A 22,792-nucleotide genomic window follows, 5' to 3' on the forward strand; every position below is an offset into this window, starting at 1 on the left:
GGTATATGGATTAAAGAATCCTCTTTACTATAAAAATTAACTTGCAGCCTAGAATATTATTTTTGGAAACATTGCTTTATTCTTTCAGAAAATCATGATCTTAGAAAAATGTTGACCTGTAATCACAAATAGCAGAAATATAATAATAAATACAAAATAAACAAAAAATAAATTATAGATGTTTAATTAAAATTTTAGCTCATGACCTATGATAGCAGGGAATTAGGCACAGATGTGCTCCATAAATGCTTCTCAACATAGTTAGATCTGTGCCTTGTGGAAGATATTACCAGGAAGTACAATGTGTCAGGAACAGTAGTTAATGTGCAGAATAGGAAAGACTAAAGTGTGGTAGAAATTCAAAGGGGATGACAGTTGGGGAACTATTATAATTAGTTTTTAAAAATAACTTGAAGAAAAGAATGCTAGTCAGAATGAATCAGAAATTCATTTAGATTCCTAAAATGTCTACTTTATATCAAAGAGAGAATTGTTCTGCTGTAAATGCCTATAACGGAGTACCATTATAAAGAGTTCATTAATTTTCTTATATTAAAAAAACAACACTTTTGGTTAATATTTCAAAAAACTGAGTTGAATATAAGTAACAAGTGAAATCATTAAAATAAATCCAGAAAGTTCACAATTTAGGGTAATCTTATTAAGTTGTTTACTAAATTTATTTTAGTTCAACTTTTTGAATGCAAACAATATTGAAATTTCTCCAACTTTAAAAATCAAAATCTGTAGAAGAGAGTCTAGGGAGAAATTCCTTTTCTTAAAAATTTCTTTATTGCCGGGACCGGTTTGGCTCAATGGATAGAGCGTTGGCTTGGGACTGAAGGGTCCCGGGTTCGATTCCAGTCAAGGGCATGTACCTTGGTTGCGGGCATATCCCCAGTGGGGGGTGTGCAAGAGGCAGCTGATCGATGACTCTCTCATCGATGTTTCTAACTATCTCTCTCCCTTCCTCTCTGTATAAAATCAATAAAAATATATATTTTTTAAAAAATTTCTCGCCGAGACCGGTTTGGCTCAATGGATAGAGCGTCGGCTTGGGGACTGAAGGGTCCCGGGTTCGATTCCGGTCAGGGGCATGTACCTTGGTTGCGGGCACATCCCCAGTAGGGGGTGTGCAAGAGGCAGCTGATCGATGACTCTCTCTCATCGATGTTTCTAACTCTCTATCTCTCTCCCTTCCTCTCTGTACAAAATCAATAAAATATATTTAAAAAAAAAAAAAATTTCTTTATTGGCCGAAACTGATTTGGCTCAATGGATAGAACATCGGCTTGGGGACTGAAAGGTCCCGGATTCGATTCCGGTCAAGGGCATGTACCTTGGTTGCGGGCATATCCCCAGTAGGGGGTGTGCAAGAGGCAGCTGATCGATGACTCTCTCTCATCGGTGTTTCTAACTCTCTGTCTCTCTCCCTTCCTCTCTATACAAAATCAATAAAAATATTTTTTTAAAAAATTTCTTTATTGATTATGGTATTACATATGTCTCCTTATCTCCTCCCCCTCCCCCATTACCCTCCCACCCCTCATTCCCTCACCCCCCTGTGGTCTGTGTCCATTGGTTAGGCTTATATGCATGCATACAAGTCCTTTGGTTGATCTCTCTCTCCCCTTTATCCCCACCCTCCCCTACCTTCCCTCTGAGGTTTGATGGTCTGATCGGTGCTTCGCTATCTCTGGATCTGTTTTTGTTCATCAGTTTATGTTGTTCATTATAATCCACAAATGAATGAGATCATGTGTTATTTATCTTTCTCTGACTGGCTTATTTCACTTAGCATAACGCTCTCCAGTTCCATCTATGCTGTTACAAATGGTATAGAGAGGAATTCTTAATCAAGGAATTCATGTTTCCCTCCCAAATTTTTGCAAACATATTTATGTGTGTATATACATATTCTTTAATGATGATTATGTCTGGGATTTTCATCAGTTCCTCAAAGGAGTCTGTGACCCTGAAAGAATAATTGCCTGTAGGATCAGAAAAGTAAAACTACATTTTGGCTATAAGTTGTTCTTATATATGAAATCATAGGTAATCTTCTAAAATGCTAGTTTTGTGCTTTATGACTAGAATATAAGTTCTATGAGATCTGGGACTTCATTTGATTTATTTATTATGATTATAGTTCCAACACCTACAGCATTGTCTGGCCAAAATGGTGAGAACTCAATAAATATTTGTTAAATAAGAAATTTTTTTTTATTCATTTCTAGTTGATGTTTGCTAAGCCTACCCTTAAGTCACATATTTAAAAAAATAATTTGAAGTTGCTAATTGCTATGAAAGCATGTTTTCAGAACATTTTTCTTGCAAAAATGTTAAGTTCTTCCATCAAAGAAGACTTATAATGCTTTTGAATTAGTGTGCAGCTGATTGAGTAGCTATATAAGTTGATGATTTTTCAAGGGTAAAGTGGGAACTTGTATTTATCCAACTCCTATTGTGCCAAGCCATATACATACATACATACATACATACATGTATATCTATGCTAATAAAAGGGCAATATGCTAATTAGACCAGTTAGACAGACATCCTTCTGGACAAAGCCACAGTGATGGGGGCAGAGGCAGAGGCGATTAGGTGTGATCAGGCCAGCAGGGGAGCACTGGTAGGGGCAGCAGGCAGGCAGAGTGGTTAGGGGTGATCAGGCAGGGAGGCATGTGAGCGGTTAGGAGCCAGCGGTCCTGGATTGCTAGAAGGATGTCTGATGCTGATTTAGGCACAATCTCTGAGAGACACCTTTCTCTCCCCTGCTGTGCACGAATTTCGTGCACCTGGCCTCTAGTCTATATAATAAAAGCCTAATGACCATTATAATGGAACCACCAGAAAAACTGGTCGCTATAATGTGCACTGACAACCACGGGGCAGACACCAACACATGAGCTGCCCCTGGTAGTCTGTGCACTCCCACAGGGGAAAGCACCACTCAACCAGAAGCCAAGCTCACAGCTGGCAAGCACAGCTGCAGAAGTGGGAGAGGAGCAGCGAGCCAAGCAGTAAGAAGCAGCGAGCAAGCGGGTGGTAAGGAGCAAAGTTTCCTGGACTGTGAGAGGTCGAAGACCAGGCTGAGGCGCCCCCTCCCCTCCATTGCATGAATCTCATGCACCGGGCCTTTAGTATACATATAAAATCATAGGTAATCTCTTCAACATCCTTCTTATATAGATAAGATTAAGAATTAGTGAGATGAAGTAGCTTGCCCAAGTTACAAAACTAAATCATGCAACCAGATTTTAATCTAAGTCAGAGTCACTCCTAAAACTATTCTCTTTACACTTTTCATGCTGCCTATCTAAACTATTTTGAGATTTGTCTATATACCTCTGTGTATCATCCAAGAAAATCTTCCCATTCTTTTGTGAATCTCATATTTAATAGTCTTAAGATACTCTATTTTTGATGAGGAATAATTTATAAAGTTGAAAGTAAGCAGTCCAGCCCGTTTTTTTAATCCTTTATTTTTCATTTAAATATACATTTTTATTTATCCTAATCCAAAAACTTTTTAAGGCATTTGGATTTTTGAGAAAGGAAGGAAGGAAGGACAGCACAAAAACACCAATAAATCTCCATATTCTGTTTTCTCATTAAATCTTATGTACCATCTTTTTTATTTAATTTTAAATAGGTCACTTACAATAAAGATAGTTGCTTGTTGCATTTTTACATCACAATTTTAGGACTTTGTTAATACTACTTGGGTTTTTTTTTTTTTTTTTTTTTTTGTGTGTGTGTGTGTGTGTGTGTGTGTGTGTGTTTTGTTGTTGTTTTTTTTTAATTGATGTTTAGAGGGAGGAAGGGAGAAAGAGAGAAGTTTTGATAGGAAAGAGAAACAACTATCAGTTGCCCACTGAATGTTCCCTTTTGGTATATGGATGTTGCTCCAACCAACAAAGTCACGCTGGTCAAGAGCTTTACATACAGCACATAAATATATATTTTGATATATTTATGTATTCAGTTTTCTATTATATGTTTTGAAACTACTTGCTATTTTTTCATATCACTTCATGTCATTTTTTTTCTTCTCTAAACAATTTCTTAGGGATTTCTTCCTTGGTGCTTCAGCTGTCCTTTTGTTCTTTTCTCTTTTTCTTTCATAGATGTCATGTTCTTTGGAAGCTTGTTTAGATCAAGTTAATGGCCTTTTAGGCTTCCTCCACGTGAACAGAAGTTCAGTTTTTGAATATTAAGAATTATATGTCTCAGGGAGGCATCAGGATTTTAGAGATGCCAAAAAAAGGCTGGGAACCACTGGAGTAGACCAATACTGGAGTATTTAAAAATGCACTAACTATAAAGAAAAAAGAAAATACACTAATTTTATATTCATTGTTTTTTTGAGATACGATTTGACATACATTTTTTAGCTTTGTGGTTTTGACCATTTAAGTGACTCCAAAATTATTTCAAATTAAATTTTACACGATTCTTATAAATAACATCTAATTTATCAGATTCTTCATTTGGTCATTGTATCTCATGAAGTCATATTTGAGAATCTTTAGTTCTAAAATTTATTTTTAGCTGACAAGCAGGGCATAGGACACCACAAAAAAAACTCTATAATAAGTATGGTAGTATTGTTTACATTTTCTCCATTGTTTCAGCTAATCATTTGAACAATTTTGCTTATGGTAACTACATTTTTTTTAATGCTGCAATCAGTAGCTAGTAAAATTTTATTTTTAAAATGTGCTTAGATTCCCATTCCCCTTCCTTTTTTGCTCTATGAGGTATGTAGATTCCCATATCTTGTTTGGTATAAGACAGTTTTTTTATAATGAGAGATTTTATTTTTAAGCTGTGTGAGTCTAGATAACAGGTAAAGCCTTACAAACAAAAACTGAGAGAAAAGTTCTAAATTCCAATCTCCATAATTGCCTTAAATTGATTTTGAAGAATAATTTTAATATTCCATTTAATGTGTTTTTCTTGGTTCTATCATTTTGTTAATCTTTTTAATACATTATAGATTTGAAATGAAATTATTTGTGGTCTAGTTTTACAGCCATTTTAACCAGTATTTATTTTAGTGTTTAATTATAGAGCACTTACTATGCAAAACCTATTATTTATCATAATGTATTCAACAAACATTCAGAGGGACATTGTTGATGTTACTTGCACCTGAACACAAAACTGAGCTCTGTTGCTTACTAGTATTGTCACCTTGCCAAATAGCTTAAATCTGTCTGAGCCTTAGTTTCTCCAGTTAGTGTTGAAATGCCTGTCACGTAGGGTACCTGTGAGGATTAACTGAGATTATGCATATAAAGTTCCCTTCTGTAGGTGGTAGTGAGGGTGCAGAAAGTAATATGAAATTATCTTTAATTCAATGAGTTTATAGTCTAATAGAGAGACTTGTAAACAGTTGCAAGGTGAATTAATTGCTGTAATAAATGTGTATACATGATGACATATGAATTCAGGTAAAGAAAGTGGAGGTAAATAATAGGTTTCTGCCCTGGCAGAGTGGCTCAGTTGGTTAGAGCGTCATCCACTACACCAGGATCACAGGTTCGATGTCAGGCACATGCCCAGGTCGTATGTCTATTCTGTCCCCATTCAAGGTGCGTACAGTGGCAACAGATCTGTTTCTTTCTCTCTCTCTTCTCTCTCTCCCTCCCTCCCTCCCTCCCTCCCCTCCCCTCCCTTCCTCTCTCCTCCCTCCCCCTCCCTCCCTCCTTCGCTCCCCCTTTCTCTCCCTTTCTCTCCCTTTCTCTCCCTTTTTCTCCCTCTCTCCCCCTCTCTCTCCCTCTCTCTCCCTCTCTCCCTCTCCCTCTCTCCCCCTCTCCCCCTCCCTCTCCCTCTCCTTCCCTGTCCCTGTTCCTTCCTTTCTCTTTAGAATCAATGAAAAATATATCCTTGAGTGAGGACTTAAAGTAATAATAGGTTCCTTTTCTGATATTAATGAAACTCCATGAGAGGGTTATGTAATAGTATTTTGAAGACTCAAATGAAATAACTAGGGAAAGAGTTTCACTCATATACCATCTATCTAATATGATAAGGAAATGTAATTTGCTATAAGATATAATGACTTTTAAATGTGGTCAGTTCCTCAAGTTCTTTCCAATTCAGTGGTTCTATGATACCAACCATTATAAATCCGTCCCTACTTAATTTATATAGGCTTGATTTTAGTGTGGTTTTTAAAAAGCAAATCCTTCTCCCCCCACCCCATACTACTAAAGCAATTAACAGAATTATATATCACCCCAACCCATTGAATCTGAATATAATGGAGTAGAACTTTGGTATCTGTACAATTTTAAAAGCTTCAGAGGTGATTCTTATGTGAAAACTAGCGTTGATAATCACTTTCGCTATGTGAAAGTCAACTTGCCCAATTCAAGAAAATTTTGTTTTAATGTCCTAGAAGATTTTTCTTTCTTTCTTTTTTTTTTTTTTTTATAAACTGGGAGTTTTTATTTGAGGTTTTCAGGAGATGGGGGTGGGGGATTGTCCTTCATTAGAAGTTCTTTGTAACTTACCACTAAGTAGAAAATTGCCTTTTGGCAGACCTTACTAAAGACTGATAAAGTTTATGTTGAGTAAGCACTTACCATGCATGGCTCCATCTTAACTTTTCCTGAATAGATTCAAAAGGGAAACTTTATTTAGGGGTAAATGTTTATTTAGCACAGAAGGAAAGGTAAATACGAAAAATAGTAACAGAGAGCACATTTTATGTTCTCACCGCACAATAAATTTTGCAAATAAAATTATCTTGATAGTTAATATGCCTGATATAAAAAATTGGAGAATTCAAAGAAAACAAGCATCTGTAACTTCATTACCCATTATCATTATTTATATAGGGGTTGGCAAAAGTAGGTTTGCAACCCCTCAGGACGATTTTCAAAGACTATAAGAATGTGTAAATAGTGAAGGCCAACAATCTGAGCATTTACGAGAGAAGTGCACTGTGCCATTGTGACGTTCTTTTGAGTTAAAGCTATTGTAATAATCATAACCTCATAACCTGTACGTCTTTTTCCATATGAACAACTACTTTTGCCAATCCCTGTATATTGTATTTCTTTTCCACCTAGGCAGTTTGTATATGATATCCTAAAATAACAGAAACACAATCATATACACACACATAAAACATAAGCTATACACAGTTATCATCTGTTGCTTTTTGCCACGTGGCACTTTTTATAAAATGTGTTCAGGCACTCTCATTTTTCTTGTAAATATTATCTTTTATTGTGCGCTTATATTAATATATCTTTGTCATGGAATTAGAGTATTAGTCTCCAAAGATGTTTAAGAATTTGTGCCAGATCATCTATATTAACCATTTTTGTATTTTATTTTTCCAAAATTTTATGATGAAACTTTCAAACCTATAGAAAAGTTGAAATAAGCATAATGAATACTTTCTACTTAGATTCAATAATAGTTAACATTTTACCGTATTTGCTTTATCTCTTTCTGTGTGTGTACACTACTTGTTTTTTTTAATCCTCACTGGGATATGATTATTGATTTGAGAGAGAGAGAGAGAGAGAGAGAGAGAGAGAGAGACAGGAAAACATTGATGTGAGAGAAAAACATCATTGGGTCCTGGATTCACCTAACTGGGGATTGAACCTATAACCTAAGTATGTGCCCTGACCAGGAACTGAACCCACAACCTTTTGGTGTGTGAGATAATGCTCCAACCAACTGACCACCTGGCCAGGGCTACTAGTTGTTTTGTTGTTGTGTTATTGTTATGGTTGTGTGTGTATGTTTACTAATCCTTTGACAGCAAATTGAAGACATCATAATATGTTACCTATATTTTGGTATGTACCTCTTAAGAATTCGGATATTTTGCCCTGGCCACTGTGGTTTAGTTCACTGGGCATTGTCCTATGCTTCAAAAGGTTGCTGGTTCAATTCCCAGACAGGGCACACACCTGGGTTTTGGGCTTGATCACTAATAGGGGCATGCAGGATGCAGCCGATGAATGATTCTTTCTTATCATTGATGTTTCCATTTCTCTCCCTCTCCCTTCTTCTTTCTCTAAAATCAATTTTTGAAATCTTAAAAAAAAAAAAGATATTTTTCTACAAAAGCATTATCTTATACCTAAGAAAATTAGTAATAAACTTAATGTCATTTAATAACAAGTCCCAGTTGTCCCTAGAATGACTGTCATAATTGTTATATTGAACCATTAAGTTAACATTCAAGCATATTAGGCAAGTTTTTAATCAAGACCACATTCTTTCTCTCCCCCTCATCCCCCTTGACACTAAATAAGAATCTGAGCCAGCTTTTTATAGGATGTCCTACATTCAGAATAATGGTTTCCTTGTGCTGTCCTTTAACTTGATCCTCTATTCTTTATTTCCTGTAAAATAATAATTAGTTTTATTAGATTTATTTTAAATATTTTTGGCAAGAACACAGGACATGGCCCTGTATTCCCTAATTCATCAAATCGGGGAGCATGTTATAATGTAAGATTGTCTGGTATTTACTATTTCAGGTTAACTTTAATTAGCTTGGATGTTAGAGCTTGTTTCACTAATAAGATTAAGTAGCTGCTATTGTAGAAAGCTATAGATTTCCCCAAATTTAATAAAATATAAAAGGATAAGGAATTTGCTGTCCATACCTTATTTTAATGTTTAAAATGATTAGTCTATTTATTAAACCCTTTAAAGACAAAAATGCAACTAAAATGTTTATCCATGAAAATTTTAATATTTCCCCAAAATTCTATTTCCTTTTATATAGTTTAACATTTTTTTATCTCCTTTCCTATCTGTCATTTAGCAGAAATCATGGAGAAACTAATATTCTAATGTCTGCTTTTCTGTCCTTTCCTATTGCTTTACACACTAATTTCCCTTTTACACTAAGTCATTATAGCCAATTATGTTTTTAAGTAAGTCACTTTCAGGAAATGCTTGTGTTGCTGTTGAATTCTAATAGTGCAAAGTAAACTTCAGGTTAAACTTAAAATTATAATGTGAAATGAGACCTAAACTAGTTAATGGTAATTTGCTAAAAATAACTTGAGATATTTTCTATTGTAAATTTTTATTATTTGACACAGTAAGACTTGATTCTTATTTAATGAAATGTTCTCGTGCTTACACTATATTACTCATGGCAGAAAAATGAGTGTTTTGCTGTGATGTGTTATGAAATACATGTGATATCCTAGTTTGTCTACTGACACTGGGGTCTTAAATCTTAAAAAAAGGCCTCCGATGATGCAGAGGAGAGTGGATCACAGGGAAAATTGGTGGAAGCTCTCAGGCAAATGAGAATTAATCATAGGGGAAACTACCGACAACTTCTGGAGGAGATGCTGTCTAGTTACAGGCTAGCTAAAGTAGAGGGAGAAGAAAGCCCTGCTGAACCAGCCGCTGCAGCTCCTTCCTCGAACATTGATGCTGGAAACCCAGTGACAATGCAGGAAAGCCATACTGAATCAGAAAGTGATCTTGCTGACTTAGACAGCTGTAATGAAGATGCAGGGACACACATGGGTGATGAAAAAGTATGACTTTAATTTGTGGGGATATTTTTGTGATCTTTGATTTGATGGTTTCTACTTAGGAAGTATAATGCGTGCATTTATATAACGATTTTGTTATTTGAATCTTATCTTGATAACTAGTTTTATTAATATTCATATAGCCTTGTTTTTTCAGAAGGCCTTTTCATACACCTTTATCAGATAGGTTAAAATTGGCTGTTTATATACTTAGAATTTAATAAAATTGTTATTTCATATTGTATGCCAGAAATGAGGCTACCAGTTATTAAAATCAATAATTAAGTTCATACTAGATAGGTTTAAAAGTTACTGATTAGCAGGATTACATTATGTTGTGAAAAAACTTGTTAATGTAGAATTTTACTGTCTCACAGTATTTTACATATTAGGATACTCATAATAATAAACTTGTAATAAATTTGTGTTTTCTTTAGTAATTTTAGTTCTTCAAAGAATGGCAGATGCTGGCCTGTAATTTTTTTTCAAGGATGATAATGTGTGTTTTTTGACTTGTTTATATTTTACATTTCTGTAGTTTTATTTTTAGATTTCTAAGCTATTGGATATGTGGTTATTTTTCCTTTCTCTGTATTCTTTATGAAAAATAATGTTTGAAAAAATCTGTGTATTTTAAGTATAGCATTGATTTGTATATTCTGTATAGCCTAACTACACACATACATCAAAATGTATGTCAACCAAGTGTTCAGAATGAAATTATAAGTGTTTTAAGTTCAAATAAAGCATGTGATATGGAATAATCTTTGAATGTTGTACTTTTTTATTTTATTTTAAACAGGTTTGGTACATTGGAAAAATACCCATTAGAAATTCATTTGTATTTATATAAAATTTAGAAAACTATTGGCTTGGCTTTTTTCATTAAAAGGGGAAAATTTTTGAGAAGTCTTGCTTAAAGAAAATCTAGTCTATATCTTATCCCCTTTTTATGGTACACAATATTAAACTTTGGGCAGAATGAACACACATAGACATGTCAGAAAATTGCCATGATGAAGATTGCAAGACTGTCGACTTCACTATAAGTCTTCATCAGATATTATTAGTTGCAAGAATTATGGGGTATTTTAAATAGTGGCAAATATATGAGTTTTGTTTTTGTTAAAATTGATTTTTAAATACAGATAACTATTAGTCACGTGGGAAACGATTTCTTAAAACAGTAATTTTGTGAATGTAGATAATTAACTTTTCTTCATGTTTATACTTATCATGTGTCTAAAGTTGGGTAAAGTGTATCAGAAGTTGAAACTTTAGAATCATTGGAGGTAGCTGATGTTTTGATCTATTTTTTCAATGCTGGAATACTTTTAAGTGGTTTAAAAGGAAGTTATTTGGTGGAAAGGGGAAGAAAAAAACAACCAGTTACCTATCAATACTGGGTAGATCTTTGTGTATACACACAATGTACAATACACACATCTCTCTAAAAGTATCCTTTCAAACAAAGGAAGGTAATTTGTTCATCTGATTTGTTTTCTTTTGAAATTCAATCCAACCTGAAAGTGGTATAGGTAAATAATAATAATATTCTTCCTTTTCTTTTCCTGTAGGGTGCTGGAGATCTAGAAGACCCATGGTAGCCTTATAAACTTCTAAAATGCTTTTGATTCTGAAAATTGGGGGAAAAACTTTTAATCACATTTTCTTCAATACAAGGGAAAAATATTCTTGTGGATTCCCAACGTTTTGTGATATGAGCAGAAAATCATTAGCATTTCCCATCATTTGTTCATATTTGTGTTTTCTGATAATTGCCACTTGTAGCATTGCCTGTACTACAGTATTTTTGCCAACCTCAGGCATACCGATTCCATCTGTATTGAACTATTGGCCCTAGAAACCAACGGAGTTATTTCACCACAAATAATAATTGTGCCTGAGGTGCATGGGAATATAGTTAGCTGTACTTTGAAGATACATTATGGGTTTTTTGTGTTTTTTTAAACAAGACACACAACATATAAGCATGTAAGAGTAAAGAATTGTATGAGATGTTCTTTTTTTCAATTCACCAAGTTGAAAGCCTTTCGCAGCTCTGGCTTAAAATTTCATTTGAGCAATCTACTATAGGGTATATATTTATTGTTATTTAATTTTTTTCCCAATTTTACCTGTATTACCAACCTGGGTTCCTCAATAATGTCCAAATTGTAATGTTGCCTGCTTCAAGATAAGTGTATTTGGCAATAATATTATAAACCCTTACAAATTTTATGCATGTATCTCCTATATCCTTCAACACAATAGAAAATCTTTGAAACCAAATGGATTAATTTATGGCTATTTATAATTTGCTTAGACATCTCACTGCTGCAAATTTTTTAAATGATGAGATTTGCCTTTATAATGTAAATTGTGATTTTTGTTTTACACGTGGGTTTCTATAGTTTTAATTTTTCAGCTTTTAAGATACAAGTTTTGTGTAATTTGGTATAAATTTTAGTTGTTTACGTTATTTTAAAAGCTCAGAATATCACATTGAAATGACTATAAATACATTTAAAATTATCTATTTTAGAACTAAGGAAATATTACAGAGATATTTTCATGGGTTCAGTAACCTTTCATTTTATAACATTGGGCACGGTACAGAGTGGCTGTCACATAAGGTACTTGAAGATTATTCATTTAATTCTATTTTTACAATAATCTTGAATTCTTTTTGAGTTTTGCATGTATCCAATTAATGCTGAACACGAAGAGTAAAATATTTATCTAAAAGCTATTGGGATAGGAGAAGCAATGAATGTATCCATTTGTACATGGTTTACATGTTGTGGATGCTTTGTAAACACTTTCCTGTATGTTTAAATTGTGTTTCAGCGGGATGTAATTGCCTTTGTGTATAGTTAAAATGAGTCATCATCTGGTCCTGTGTGCAGTGGAATTCATGGTATTTTCTGTAACATTTTCCCGAAGCTGTTTCTGGGGAGCCACACATTTGAATACAGACAGCTTCCTTGATCATTCAATTTATTGTGCACCTGATTTTTGGCCTAAAAGAATTATTGCCACAATATATTTTATTTATTCTTTAGATTTTAGCCTTGTAAGTTAAAGTGCTTTACATGATGATGTTAAAAGCTATTTGTCCCTTTACTGGGTTTAGGGGTTGTTAAAAGAATGAAGAATGCAAAAATGGTTTATTGTTCAACTGTCCACTCTGATCCAATCCTGTACTGACAGTACCTTTCCAGTATGATATTGTGATGTTTCATACAATGCAGTGAACATAACCAACTTGTTACCTAAATAAAGAATTGATAAAAACAGTGTGACATATTACTACTTGGTATGATTTTTAAAAATAAAAGTCCAGTTTTGAATGTTATTTTAAACATTTTATATAGTTAGAATATTGTGAAATGTTTTGTATAGAACTGTGTAGTTAAATTTTAATTCCAGGGAAGAATTAACTAAACTGTATAAGACAATACTAATTAAACCCTTTTCCACTTCCATACATTTTTAATACCACTTTACCCTTTCTCTGGGGAGTTTAGTGGCATTGAAATAGCAAAAGAAAAACTCGAGTTTAAATATGAATTTCCTAGTCCCACTGTTCTCAAACATTTATATTCTTAAAGGTTGAGGCTCCCAAAGAACTTTTGCTTTAGTAGGTTATATCTATTGATATTTATTATATTTTTAAAAAATTACCTATTAACATTAAGAGCATTATTTTATTAAAAAAAACACACGTTTTCCAAAACTAAAAAACGCTTTTGTTTTATAAATTGGATGGGTTCTCATATCTGCTTTTGCATTCAATCTGTTGTAATAGGGCGCTTTTAAGTGTATGAAGAGATTTGACTTCACACACATATGTATTTGGAAGAATATTTCAGTAGTTTCAGATAATTGTGGATACTCTTTGTTACATTACCAAAACTTCAGAACTGGTAGTTTCTTGAAAGTTAGTTGCAGGGTGAAATCTGAAACTATTCAACTTTGTGCTAGTCTGTTAAATTAAAATTTGTTTGACCTATCTTGCAGTTTGATCTACTTTTGCATGATTTAATAACATACATTGGTCATTTATAAAATATTGGTTTGCCAAATTATGCCATCATTGTTGGGGGTATTACAGCTTTCCTTCCTTCCCTTCCTCCCCCCATTGCTTTTCTGCATCATTTCCTACCCAAACATAGGTAATGCATATATGCATGTAAATCTTTGGCTAATCTCTTCCTGTCCTCTCTCTGCCCTTGCCTCTGAGATTCATCAGACTGTTCCATGTTTCCATGCCTCTTATTCTATTTTATTCACCAGTTTATTTTGTTAATTAGATTTCTCATTTGATTTATAGATTAAATTATTAATATTTATTGCTGTTTTTTTTTTAAATATGTTTTATTGATTTTCCACAGAGAGGAAGGAAGAGGGATAGAGAGCTAGAAGCATCGATGAGAGAGAAACATTGACCAGCTGCCTCCTACACACCCCCTGCCGGGGATGTGCCTGCAACCAATGTACATGCCCTTGACTGGAATCGAACCTGGGACCTTTCAGTCCGCAGACCGACCGACACTCTATCCACTGAGCCAAACCGGTTTCGGCATTTATTGCTGTTTTAAAGTTCATATATTTTATCTTCTTCCTCCTCCTCACCCTCTCTTCTTGTTTTTCTTATTCAAGGATATCCTTCAACATGTAATACTAGTTTGGTAGTGATTAGCTTCTTTAGCTTTTTGTCTTGCGAAGCTCTTTGACCTTCAATTCTAAATGAGAGCTTTTCTGGATAGAGTAATCTTGGTTGTAGGTACTTGCTATCCATTACTGAATATTTCTTGCCATTCCCTTCTGACCTGCAAAGTTTCTTTTTCTTTTTCTTTTTTCTTTTTTTTAATATGTTTTATTGATTTCGTACAGAGAGAAAGGGAGAGAGACAGAGAGTTAGAAACATCGAGAGAGTCATCGATCAGCTGCCTCTTGCACACCCCCCACTGGGGATGTGCCCGCAACCAAGGTACATGTCCTTGACCGGAATCGAACCCGGGACTCCTCAGTCCCCAAGCCGACGCTCTATCCACTGAGCCAAACCGATCTTGGCTGACCTGCAAAGTTTCTATTGGAAAATCAGCTGACAGTTGTATGAGTGCTCCCTTGCTGCTTTTAAGATTCTCTCTTTGTCTTTAGCCTTTGGCATTTTAATTATGATGTCTCTATGTGGGCCTCTTTAAATTCCTCTTGTTTGGGACTCTGTGCTTCCTCTACTTGTAAATCTATTCCTTTCACTGCGTAGGAGAAGTTTTCTATCATTATTTCTTCAGATAGGTTTTCAATATCTTGCTCTTCTTCTGGCAGTTTCATAATGCAAATATTGGTAGGTTTGAAGTTGTCCAAGACGCTCCTTTACACCATCTTCATTTTTAAATATATTTTTTAGAGAGGAAGGAAGAGAAATAGAGACATAGAAACATGGATGAGATAGAAACACATCAATTGGCTGCCTTTTGCTGGGGATGGATCCCACAACTCTAACATGTGCTCTGACTGGGAATTAAACCCCTGGTAACCTCTTGGTTAAAGGGTCGCCAATCAACCACTGAGCTAAGCCAGCTGGACTCTTCATATTTTTTGGATTTTTTTTTTCTTTTTGTTCTGATAGGGTATTTTTTGCTTCCTCATATTACAAATCATTGATTTGATTCTTAAGCCCAAGCTAGCACAGGCCATTCATATAAAAAAAAACAAAAAAAAAAACAAACAAACAAAAAACTGCTGCAAACAGCTTGGGTGGGGTTGCAAATTGGTTGGGGCAAGGGCTCAGGGAATCACCAAGGTGGACCAAACTGTGTGCTCCAGGCTGATGGAGATTCAGATATGGCTGTCAGCTCTGTAAAGGGGAAGTCCCACCATTGGAATGAGGACCCCTGTCTGAGAAACAGCCACTCCTGAGTTCCTGATCCAATGCTAGACAATGCAATACCTCCTCATCTATCCCTGGATCCTCCAAAGCTGCCAGACACTGGAGTTGTGAGGGATTGAGTTTGAGTAAGTTCGTGTGCTGGCCCTTTAATAGGAACACCTGGGTCTCAAGCAGCCTCTGTATCACTCAGCCACACTCTCCATTGGTTTTTAGAGGGACTTCTCTTCCCAACTCTGGGACCCCTTGCTCCTCACCAGAGTTGGGGGAGGAGAGCTCCATAGCTGATAGATCCCTCCCAATTTAAAAACAACAACACTTGGGCCGAAGCCGGTTTGGCTCAGTGGTAGAGCGTCGGTCTGCAGACTGAAGGGTCCCAGGTTTGATTCCTATCAAGGGCATGTACATTGGTTGTGGGCACATCCCAGGTAGGTGGGGTGCAAGAGGCAGCTGGTTGATGTTTTTCTCTTGACGTTTCTAGCTCTCTATCTCCCTTCCTCTCTGTAAAAAATCAATAAAATATATTTAAAAAAAAACACTTGGATGTCAGACCAACCCATTCAATATCTCCACCCCTTGTACCAGTTTCATGCTTTCTTCTCTAGTTGTAGAACTTCCATTCAGCTTGCTTTCAGGCAGTTTTTAATCATGGTTGTATTTTAGTTGTAATTTTGATGTGGTTGTGGGAGGTGGAGAGTAGATGCATTTACCTATGCCACCATCTTGGTTCTCACCCCAATTCTTTAGAATATCGACATATGCAGTGTTTAAATTTTTTTGTTAATATAACTGATGTTATCAGAAAAAAATGTTGGGACACTGCCAAGCTCATGGTGATGAATACAGATTTTTCAAAAACTAATTTTCATTTGAAAGGTGAAATTTTAGTATTGGCAACAAATATTGTCATTTTTTCCTCCTTAAGTGACAGGCTTATTCATTTTAGAACATGTCTGTTGAATAACCATACTCTGTCATTCAAGTAAAACTTGTGTTCTGTAAAAAGTGGCTGGTTCTGCATATCTTGAATAGTAGCATGAAAAGACCATCACACTTCATGTTCTAGAATCAGTACTCTCCTTTTCACCATATTTACTATTAAAAAGATGTATACTCAAGGGTAGAGTCGTAAGGAAATTAACTTTTAGTGCTTAATGAGGACATTGTTAACTGAAACTGACTTGTTTTCCCCTTTTTTCTTTGTGATATAGTAGTGAAAGTATAATAATGACTAATTTGTTTGGTGCTACCATTCTTATTTGTGCTTAGGTGTCTGCAGTTTTACCTATCATTTCTTTTGCGCAATCAGTGCAAGTGTCAGTATAAATAAGTAAATAAGTAAGTAAATAAATTTGCCAAGGCCAGTATGTCTTGGTATGGTTATTGTCCTGTACACTGGAAGGTGGCAGGTTCAATTCCTTGTCTCAGGGCACATACCCCAGGTTTTGAGTTTGATCCCTGGTGCATGAAGGGAGATGGATGTTTCTCACATTAATGTTTCTTTCCCTCTCTCTAAAAAATTCAATAAAAAACTAGTGTTAAGAAAATAGTTTGATTTCATGGACCTCCTTAAAAGGTTCTCTGGGCCCCCAGATTTTTAGAATTGCTGCCCTCATCCCTTTGGAGACGATCTGTTCATTTATTTGAAACATCTCAGTATAGTAGTAAGTGAATGTTAAAACATACAGATGTGACAAAATCTACTTGGTGGTGTGTGTGGGGCAGTGGTGGTTACTATTACACTTGAACTTAGAAAGCAAGATTATAAAGGTCTAATCTTTAGTATTATACTTTTTCTCTCAGTATTTCTTTGATGGGTTTCAACTTAGAAAATTTATGATTTAAGGTTAACAATAGTTTTATGTGGCATATATTAAGATCATTTTAATCTTTTTAGGTATCTTTAGTTACTGTAGATTTGTGTTATTAAGAAGGTTTTTTAATTGAATTTTTAAGTCCATGTCTTAAAATCATTTTACTATGGCTGAGATATATTAGGTCAACCATATTAAGATAGGACTTTTTAAGTGACAATTAAGTGGATCATGGCTTTATGCTGAAGGTTTTGGTTTCTTTTGGTTAGGTTCTTCAGTTATAACACTTTAGAAGCTTATTACTTGAAGTTTTGCTTTTAAATGTTTTTGGATAGCCGGAAGTCACTACAACTCTTGTTTCACCTTGTCAGTTTTCCTTTTAGAATCTCTGATTCAGTTGAGTTTTGATCTGTTCGTGGTGCTGTCAGGTTCTCTCCAACCAGCTAACTAGACATTTAGTCCTCATAAGAAACCATAACAAAATTTAAAACTAAGATGAAAGTTTCCAGTGTGGAAACAAAATATCAACAGACCTGTCTTTGGGCTTCTTTCTTATCTAATATAGCATATATTGAAATGTTAAGTTGCATATAAGTACAATTTATGTTCAAGAGTTGTTTTTTTTTAATTGAGGCTTGCTTTTTTTTTTTTAATATATTTTTATTGATATTTTTACAGAGAGGGAGAGGAGAGAGGGATAGAGAGAAACCGATCAGCTGCCTCTTGCACACCCCATACTGGGGATGTGCCCGCAACCAAGGTATATGCTCTTGACCGGAATCAAACCCGGGACCTTTCAGTCCGCAGGCCAACACTCTATCCAGTGAGCCAAACCGGTTTCGGCAAGAGTTAATTTCTTAATGTGAAAAGTAGATGAGAGTATTTGTTTTTGCTCATTGTCTTAGTGATTTATTGTGGTCTAGAAGTATAGCTGCTAAAATAGGGTAAGATGCTTTTCAGGCAGCACCACTACCAATTCTCACTTCTTGCTGGGTTGTTTTTGTTTGTTTTGTTTTTGGCTATGGAATCTTCTCCCCCTTATTTTCTGTTTCAGTATTATTCTATCTGGCAAACACTTAACTATATAATTTGCCACTCAGATGTAACTGACAGCTCTGCTCTTAAAATTCAGGCATGGGGGTTCGTAATCTGGTGTTAGGAGGTTAATTATTCTATCTCTTCATTTCCAGTACTCCAGTGGAGTACAAAAGAATCATAACTTTTATATATGGGTAGAAGCAAAGGTTTGGGACATTTTTTTCTTAACTGAAAACCTTAATCTATAATATTGGCAACAGTGATTTCTTTAGTGATTTAAGTCTGCACTACAAATGTCTTCTTATATTCTTCCCATATAATATCTACTTGTAAGAAAATATTTGGGCTGAAACCAGTTTGGCTCAGTGGATAGAGCATTGGCCTGTGGATTGAGGGGTCCCAGGTTCGATTCCAGTCAAGTGCATGTGCCTTGGTTGCGGGCACATCCCCATTAGGGGTGTACAGGAGGCAGCTGATTGATGTTTCACTCTCATCAATGTTTCTGGCTCTATCCCTCTCCCTCTCTGTAAAAAATCAATAAAAATATGTTTGTTGGTTTTTTTAAAAAAAAGAAGAAAATACTTGGGCATGTATTTGAAGTGAAGAGGACTGGTACAATCCAAGAATTCCCCTAATATATGGGCCTGATACCTCATTTCCTCTCTTGGGTTGTTTACACTTGCTTTTACTTGTGCTTTATTTAGAAGGCCCCGGATTTGTTTTCATGAGATTATTCTGCCTATGGATAAGCATTTTTAAAAGTAAATTGACATAATATAAAGCCTATTTTAAATACTTCTATTTAATATTTGCTATTAAATTTGATCTTAGACAAGACTGCTTGCAATTATTATGACACTTTGAAACTATTAAAGTACACTCCCAAATTGGAGGTAATTGGATTTTATTCCTGGGGTTACAGGTTCTTTAGGAAGCTACAAAACGTTTTCTGAAGAGTTCAATTTTAAAATTAAGTGCATTCAAAATAAACGAATAGTTTTAAGCATTTTCAGGAAGTTCACACTCTTCCCAATATGATATCCTTTCCAGAGGAAATTACTAGGGTCCCCACTCTCAACCTCCAGAGCAGTTCTACTTTTGTATGTTGACTTGTTGGGATTCCAGTTAAGATTTCATTTGAATAAACGTTCTTTGACTTTGAAAAGTTTGAAAGCCACTAGGCTCAGGGAGTATAAATATAACTAGACAAATGAAACAAGACAGTTAAGTTACTTTTTTATTAGAAAGGCAACCGTAAGAGCAGTTACTCTGGGCTGTGAGGGATATTTGCAGATTTTTATTTGGTGACTTACCCAAGTATTGAGATATTTTGTTACATAGGGTGTCCCAAATAAGTGTATACACATTTTAAACGATTATAAAGTCAATGCTTATTAACATAGAGTTCATTTTCAAAATTTAAAAGAATCTCCAGAAGTGAATAATTTTCTTTTTGTCAATGCCTATTTTCAAACCGATGACCATTCTGGTCCAGGCACTGCTGATAATTCGAAGCAATGGAATTTCAAACATAAAGAATCATTTTGTTTGATATTTGTGCGCCCTCAACTCGTCAACTGTTGCCATTTTTTAACTGTAAAATAGATTTTATGTATTCTCATAAAAGGGTCTAGTTGGTAAATTTTCTTTGTTCAAAGAGTCTAGCTTTATCCATTATTTCAAATCAGTTAAATCTGAAAAGGATGAATATTTTCCCCAAATGTATAAACAGTTGGAGTAATTATAAAGGCAGTGATTGTACTTGAACTGAGTTTTAAAACTTCCAGTAGCATTTTAGGATGTGTCTCTCTCGTCACAGCGATGTTTGTTTCCACTTGCTGCTCCACTCTCTCTAGAAAGCAATGGGAAAAATATCCTCAGGTGATGATTAAGAAATAAACAACAAATAAAAAATCCAAGCACTTTTCTTTTCCTGCGGTGCTTAGTGAAATGGAGAGAAGGCCTGGCTCTGCTTCCTTAGGCCGCGAGCCATCTTCAATACTTGGAAAACAGAACGCTGAAACAAACATCAAGTTCCAAGTGTATGTCCTTTATGTGAAAGCTTAAATCTCCAAAACTTATTCCAAAATGCATTCCTTCCCCCTCCCCCGTTTTAACATCTTTGAAATTGAGAAGCATCTTAGGTCAGTGGAATCTTACAGTTGCCACCGGCTAGGCAGCTGTCCTGGCACAGTAGTACCAAAGTCGTCACAGCTATCCACATTTCAGTTCCATAATTGGTTTTTGTATGCTGTTGGAATTGTGTTAAGTTTAAATGCTGCTTAGAATGTCTTCAAAATGATTATGTAAGATTTAACATAGAAGCAAAGTTTTGTGTAAGCAAAATTCAGAAACAAGATTTTTGTTAATCTGTCTTAAAATGTATTACAATAAGTGTAAAGTAATCAATCCTGAGTGTTATTAAAACATTTCATAGTTTAGTTGGAAACATTTTTCTTAGTTATATATAAAAGATGGAATCTTAGAGTTGATGGTATATATAATGTATAATTTATAGACACACTAGATACCCAATGCACAAAATTTGTGCAAGAGTAGGCCTGCCTTCCCCTGGCTGCCCGCTCCGGCTTCCCTCTGGCATCTGGGAACTGGGCTTCCCTCGAGGCCCTAGTTTCGTCCAGAAGGACATCCAGTCTAATTAGCATATTACTCTTTTATTATAGATAGTTGTATAAAATATGCTTGGGAATACACAATAATTTAGGACAGTACTTCAGAAGCATTGGGAAGTGTGAGGTTTTTATTTTTTTCCTTCTCCCTGAAAAATAAAGATAGCAAAATGCTAACATGTTTGTTAAATCTGGGTAATAGGTAAGGGTATCATCATATTTTGGATGTTTGAATTTTTAATAAAATTGAATTAAAAAATGAAATACAGAAACTAATTGAATTTTAGTGATCATGAGTTGCTTTCCAAGAAGAAGATACCATTTTATAATCCCAACAATATACAAAAATGTCCATGATTTCTGCTTTCTTGTCAGTCTGGGTAAAAATAAATTATGAAGTTTTCATTTAATTTTCAATTATTTGATTATCAGTGAGACTGAACATTTTCTCTATATGTATTTGATTAAAGCTTGTTTACATATGTTGCTTATTTTCCATAAACATTTATCGTTTTATTTATTTGTGAGAGCTCTATATATTTAGAAAATTAACCAATGATATCATCCTTCTATCACATGTCATGAATTATTCTCAGTTCACCCCTTTCCTTTTAATCATTTTTTGAAAATAAGGATATTGAGGAATGAGACCAAGAACAAAGCTGTTGAATAATCTGAAATGACATAATTTCTGAAAAACTACAATCTCAATAGCATGGGTTCACCCTACTCCAAATTTTATATCATGCTTCTCTGTTTCTGTTTCAGTGCTTTTTCTTATACAATAACATTTTGTTTCTATGTCAGCTTTTCCTGCAGGCAGAGTAAAGGCTCTTTCTACTCAGTGTAATTGCAGAGGTGCTAGAGAGGGCTAAAATGCTTTCTGATCTAAAAAGTACTGGGTACTCTCTTTAGTAAAACAATACTGCCTTTTATTACATATACCATTTTAAGTCAAATATAGTAGGTTTTATTTTTTTATGTCTTTTTAAAAACTGAAAAAATTTATACAGCAAACTGCAAAGATCTTCAGTGTTCAAGTTTTGAGAAGTGTCTTAGTTTTTGCATTCAAAATATTTAGAATTTTATCCTTTTCCTTTAACAGTTTCAAACTACAATTGTATACTTAGACGATCTTTTAACATTCTGAGTAAGTAAATATTTACATGTTTTATTTTATGACTTTGGCCTTTTGAAATTATGTATACAGTATAATACAAAAAGAACTCATTTTGGGTTTTGCTACAGGGCAAAGATCTAATGTAATATTTTCTATTATCCCTTTATACCATTTAATACATAAGCTGGTTTTTAGCTCATTTCTTTGAAAATTCCCTTTTACTATAGGGCATTTTCTTGTATACTATTATGCTTGAATGTTTATGAGCATTCGATTTCATTGCTTTGTATATTTTATTATCTAGTAAAGAAATTTTCTCTTACTAGTCTACTTTAACAAATATCGAATATTTATTATTCCAAATAAACTTTTTAATAACTTGGCCAAGATTTTCCTACCAGATAAAAATCCTGTGAATGTGGAATTGTTATAAGTGTAGATTAATATGGGGGTCATTCATGTTTTTAGCAGCGATCCATTCCAGGGAAATGCTGCATCTTTCTAGTTGTATGGGTATCTCTTTAATGCCCCTAGTGTTGTTTTGTAGTTTTCTGCCTATGTTCTACACATTTATTAAATTAATTCCTTATTATTTTATACTTATTACTGCTAAGAATGAATCATTTATCCCCAATACATTTTTAACCTTTATTGCTGAGAGTCTTGCAGAAGTCCCTCCTCTTGTTCCCCCATTGCCCTTTTCCACCCCTGTAGATATATACCCCCCCCCCCCCCCAAATACATTTTAAATT

At 34.7% G+C, this 22,792-nt stretch overlaps 1 protein-coding gene across 5 annotated transcripts in view; it reads left to right on the forward strand.

The window, feature by feature from the left end:
• Window positions 1-22,792, forward strand: part of PPM1B (protein phosphatase, Mg2+/Mn2+ dependent 1B) — a 71,283-nt gene that overhangs the window by 43,573 nt on the left and 4,918 nt on the right. For 2 of the 5 annotated variants that reach the window (XM_084901533.1, XM_084901534.1), the window contains one exon: window positions 11,120-12,841. In XM_084901533.1, coding sequence (XP_084757659.1) covers window positions 11,120-11,149 — 30 coding nt within the window. In that variant the 3' untranslated portion in view covers window positions 11,150-12,841. Of the gene's footprint in view, window positions 1-9,245; window positions 11,094-11,119; window positions 12,842-22,025; window positions 22,071-22,792 lie in introns of those variants that run through there. The other 3 variants (XM_084901528.1, XM_084901530.1, XM_084901529.1) reach the window with 3 other exon arrangements.

This window comes from Pipistrellus hanaki, assembly GCF_964339955.1.
Source record: "Pipistrellus hanaki genome assembly, chromosome: 12".
In the NCBI taxonomy this organism is placed as follows: Eukaryota; Metazoa; Chordata; class Mammalia; order Chiroptera; family Vespertilionidae; genus Pipistrellus; species Pipistrellus hanaki.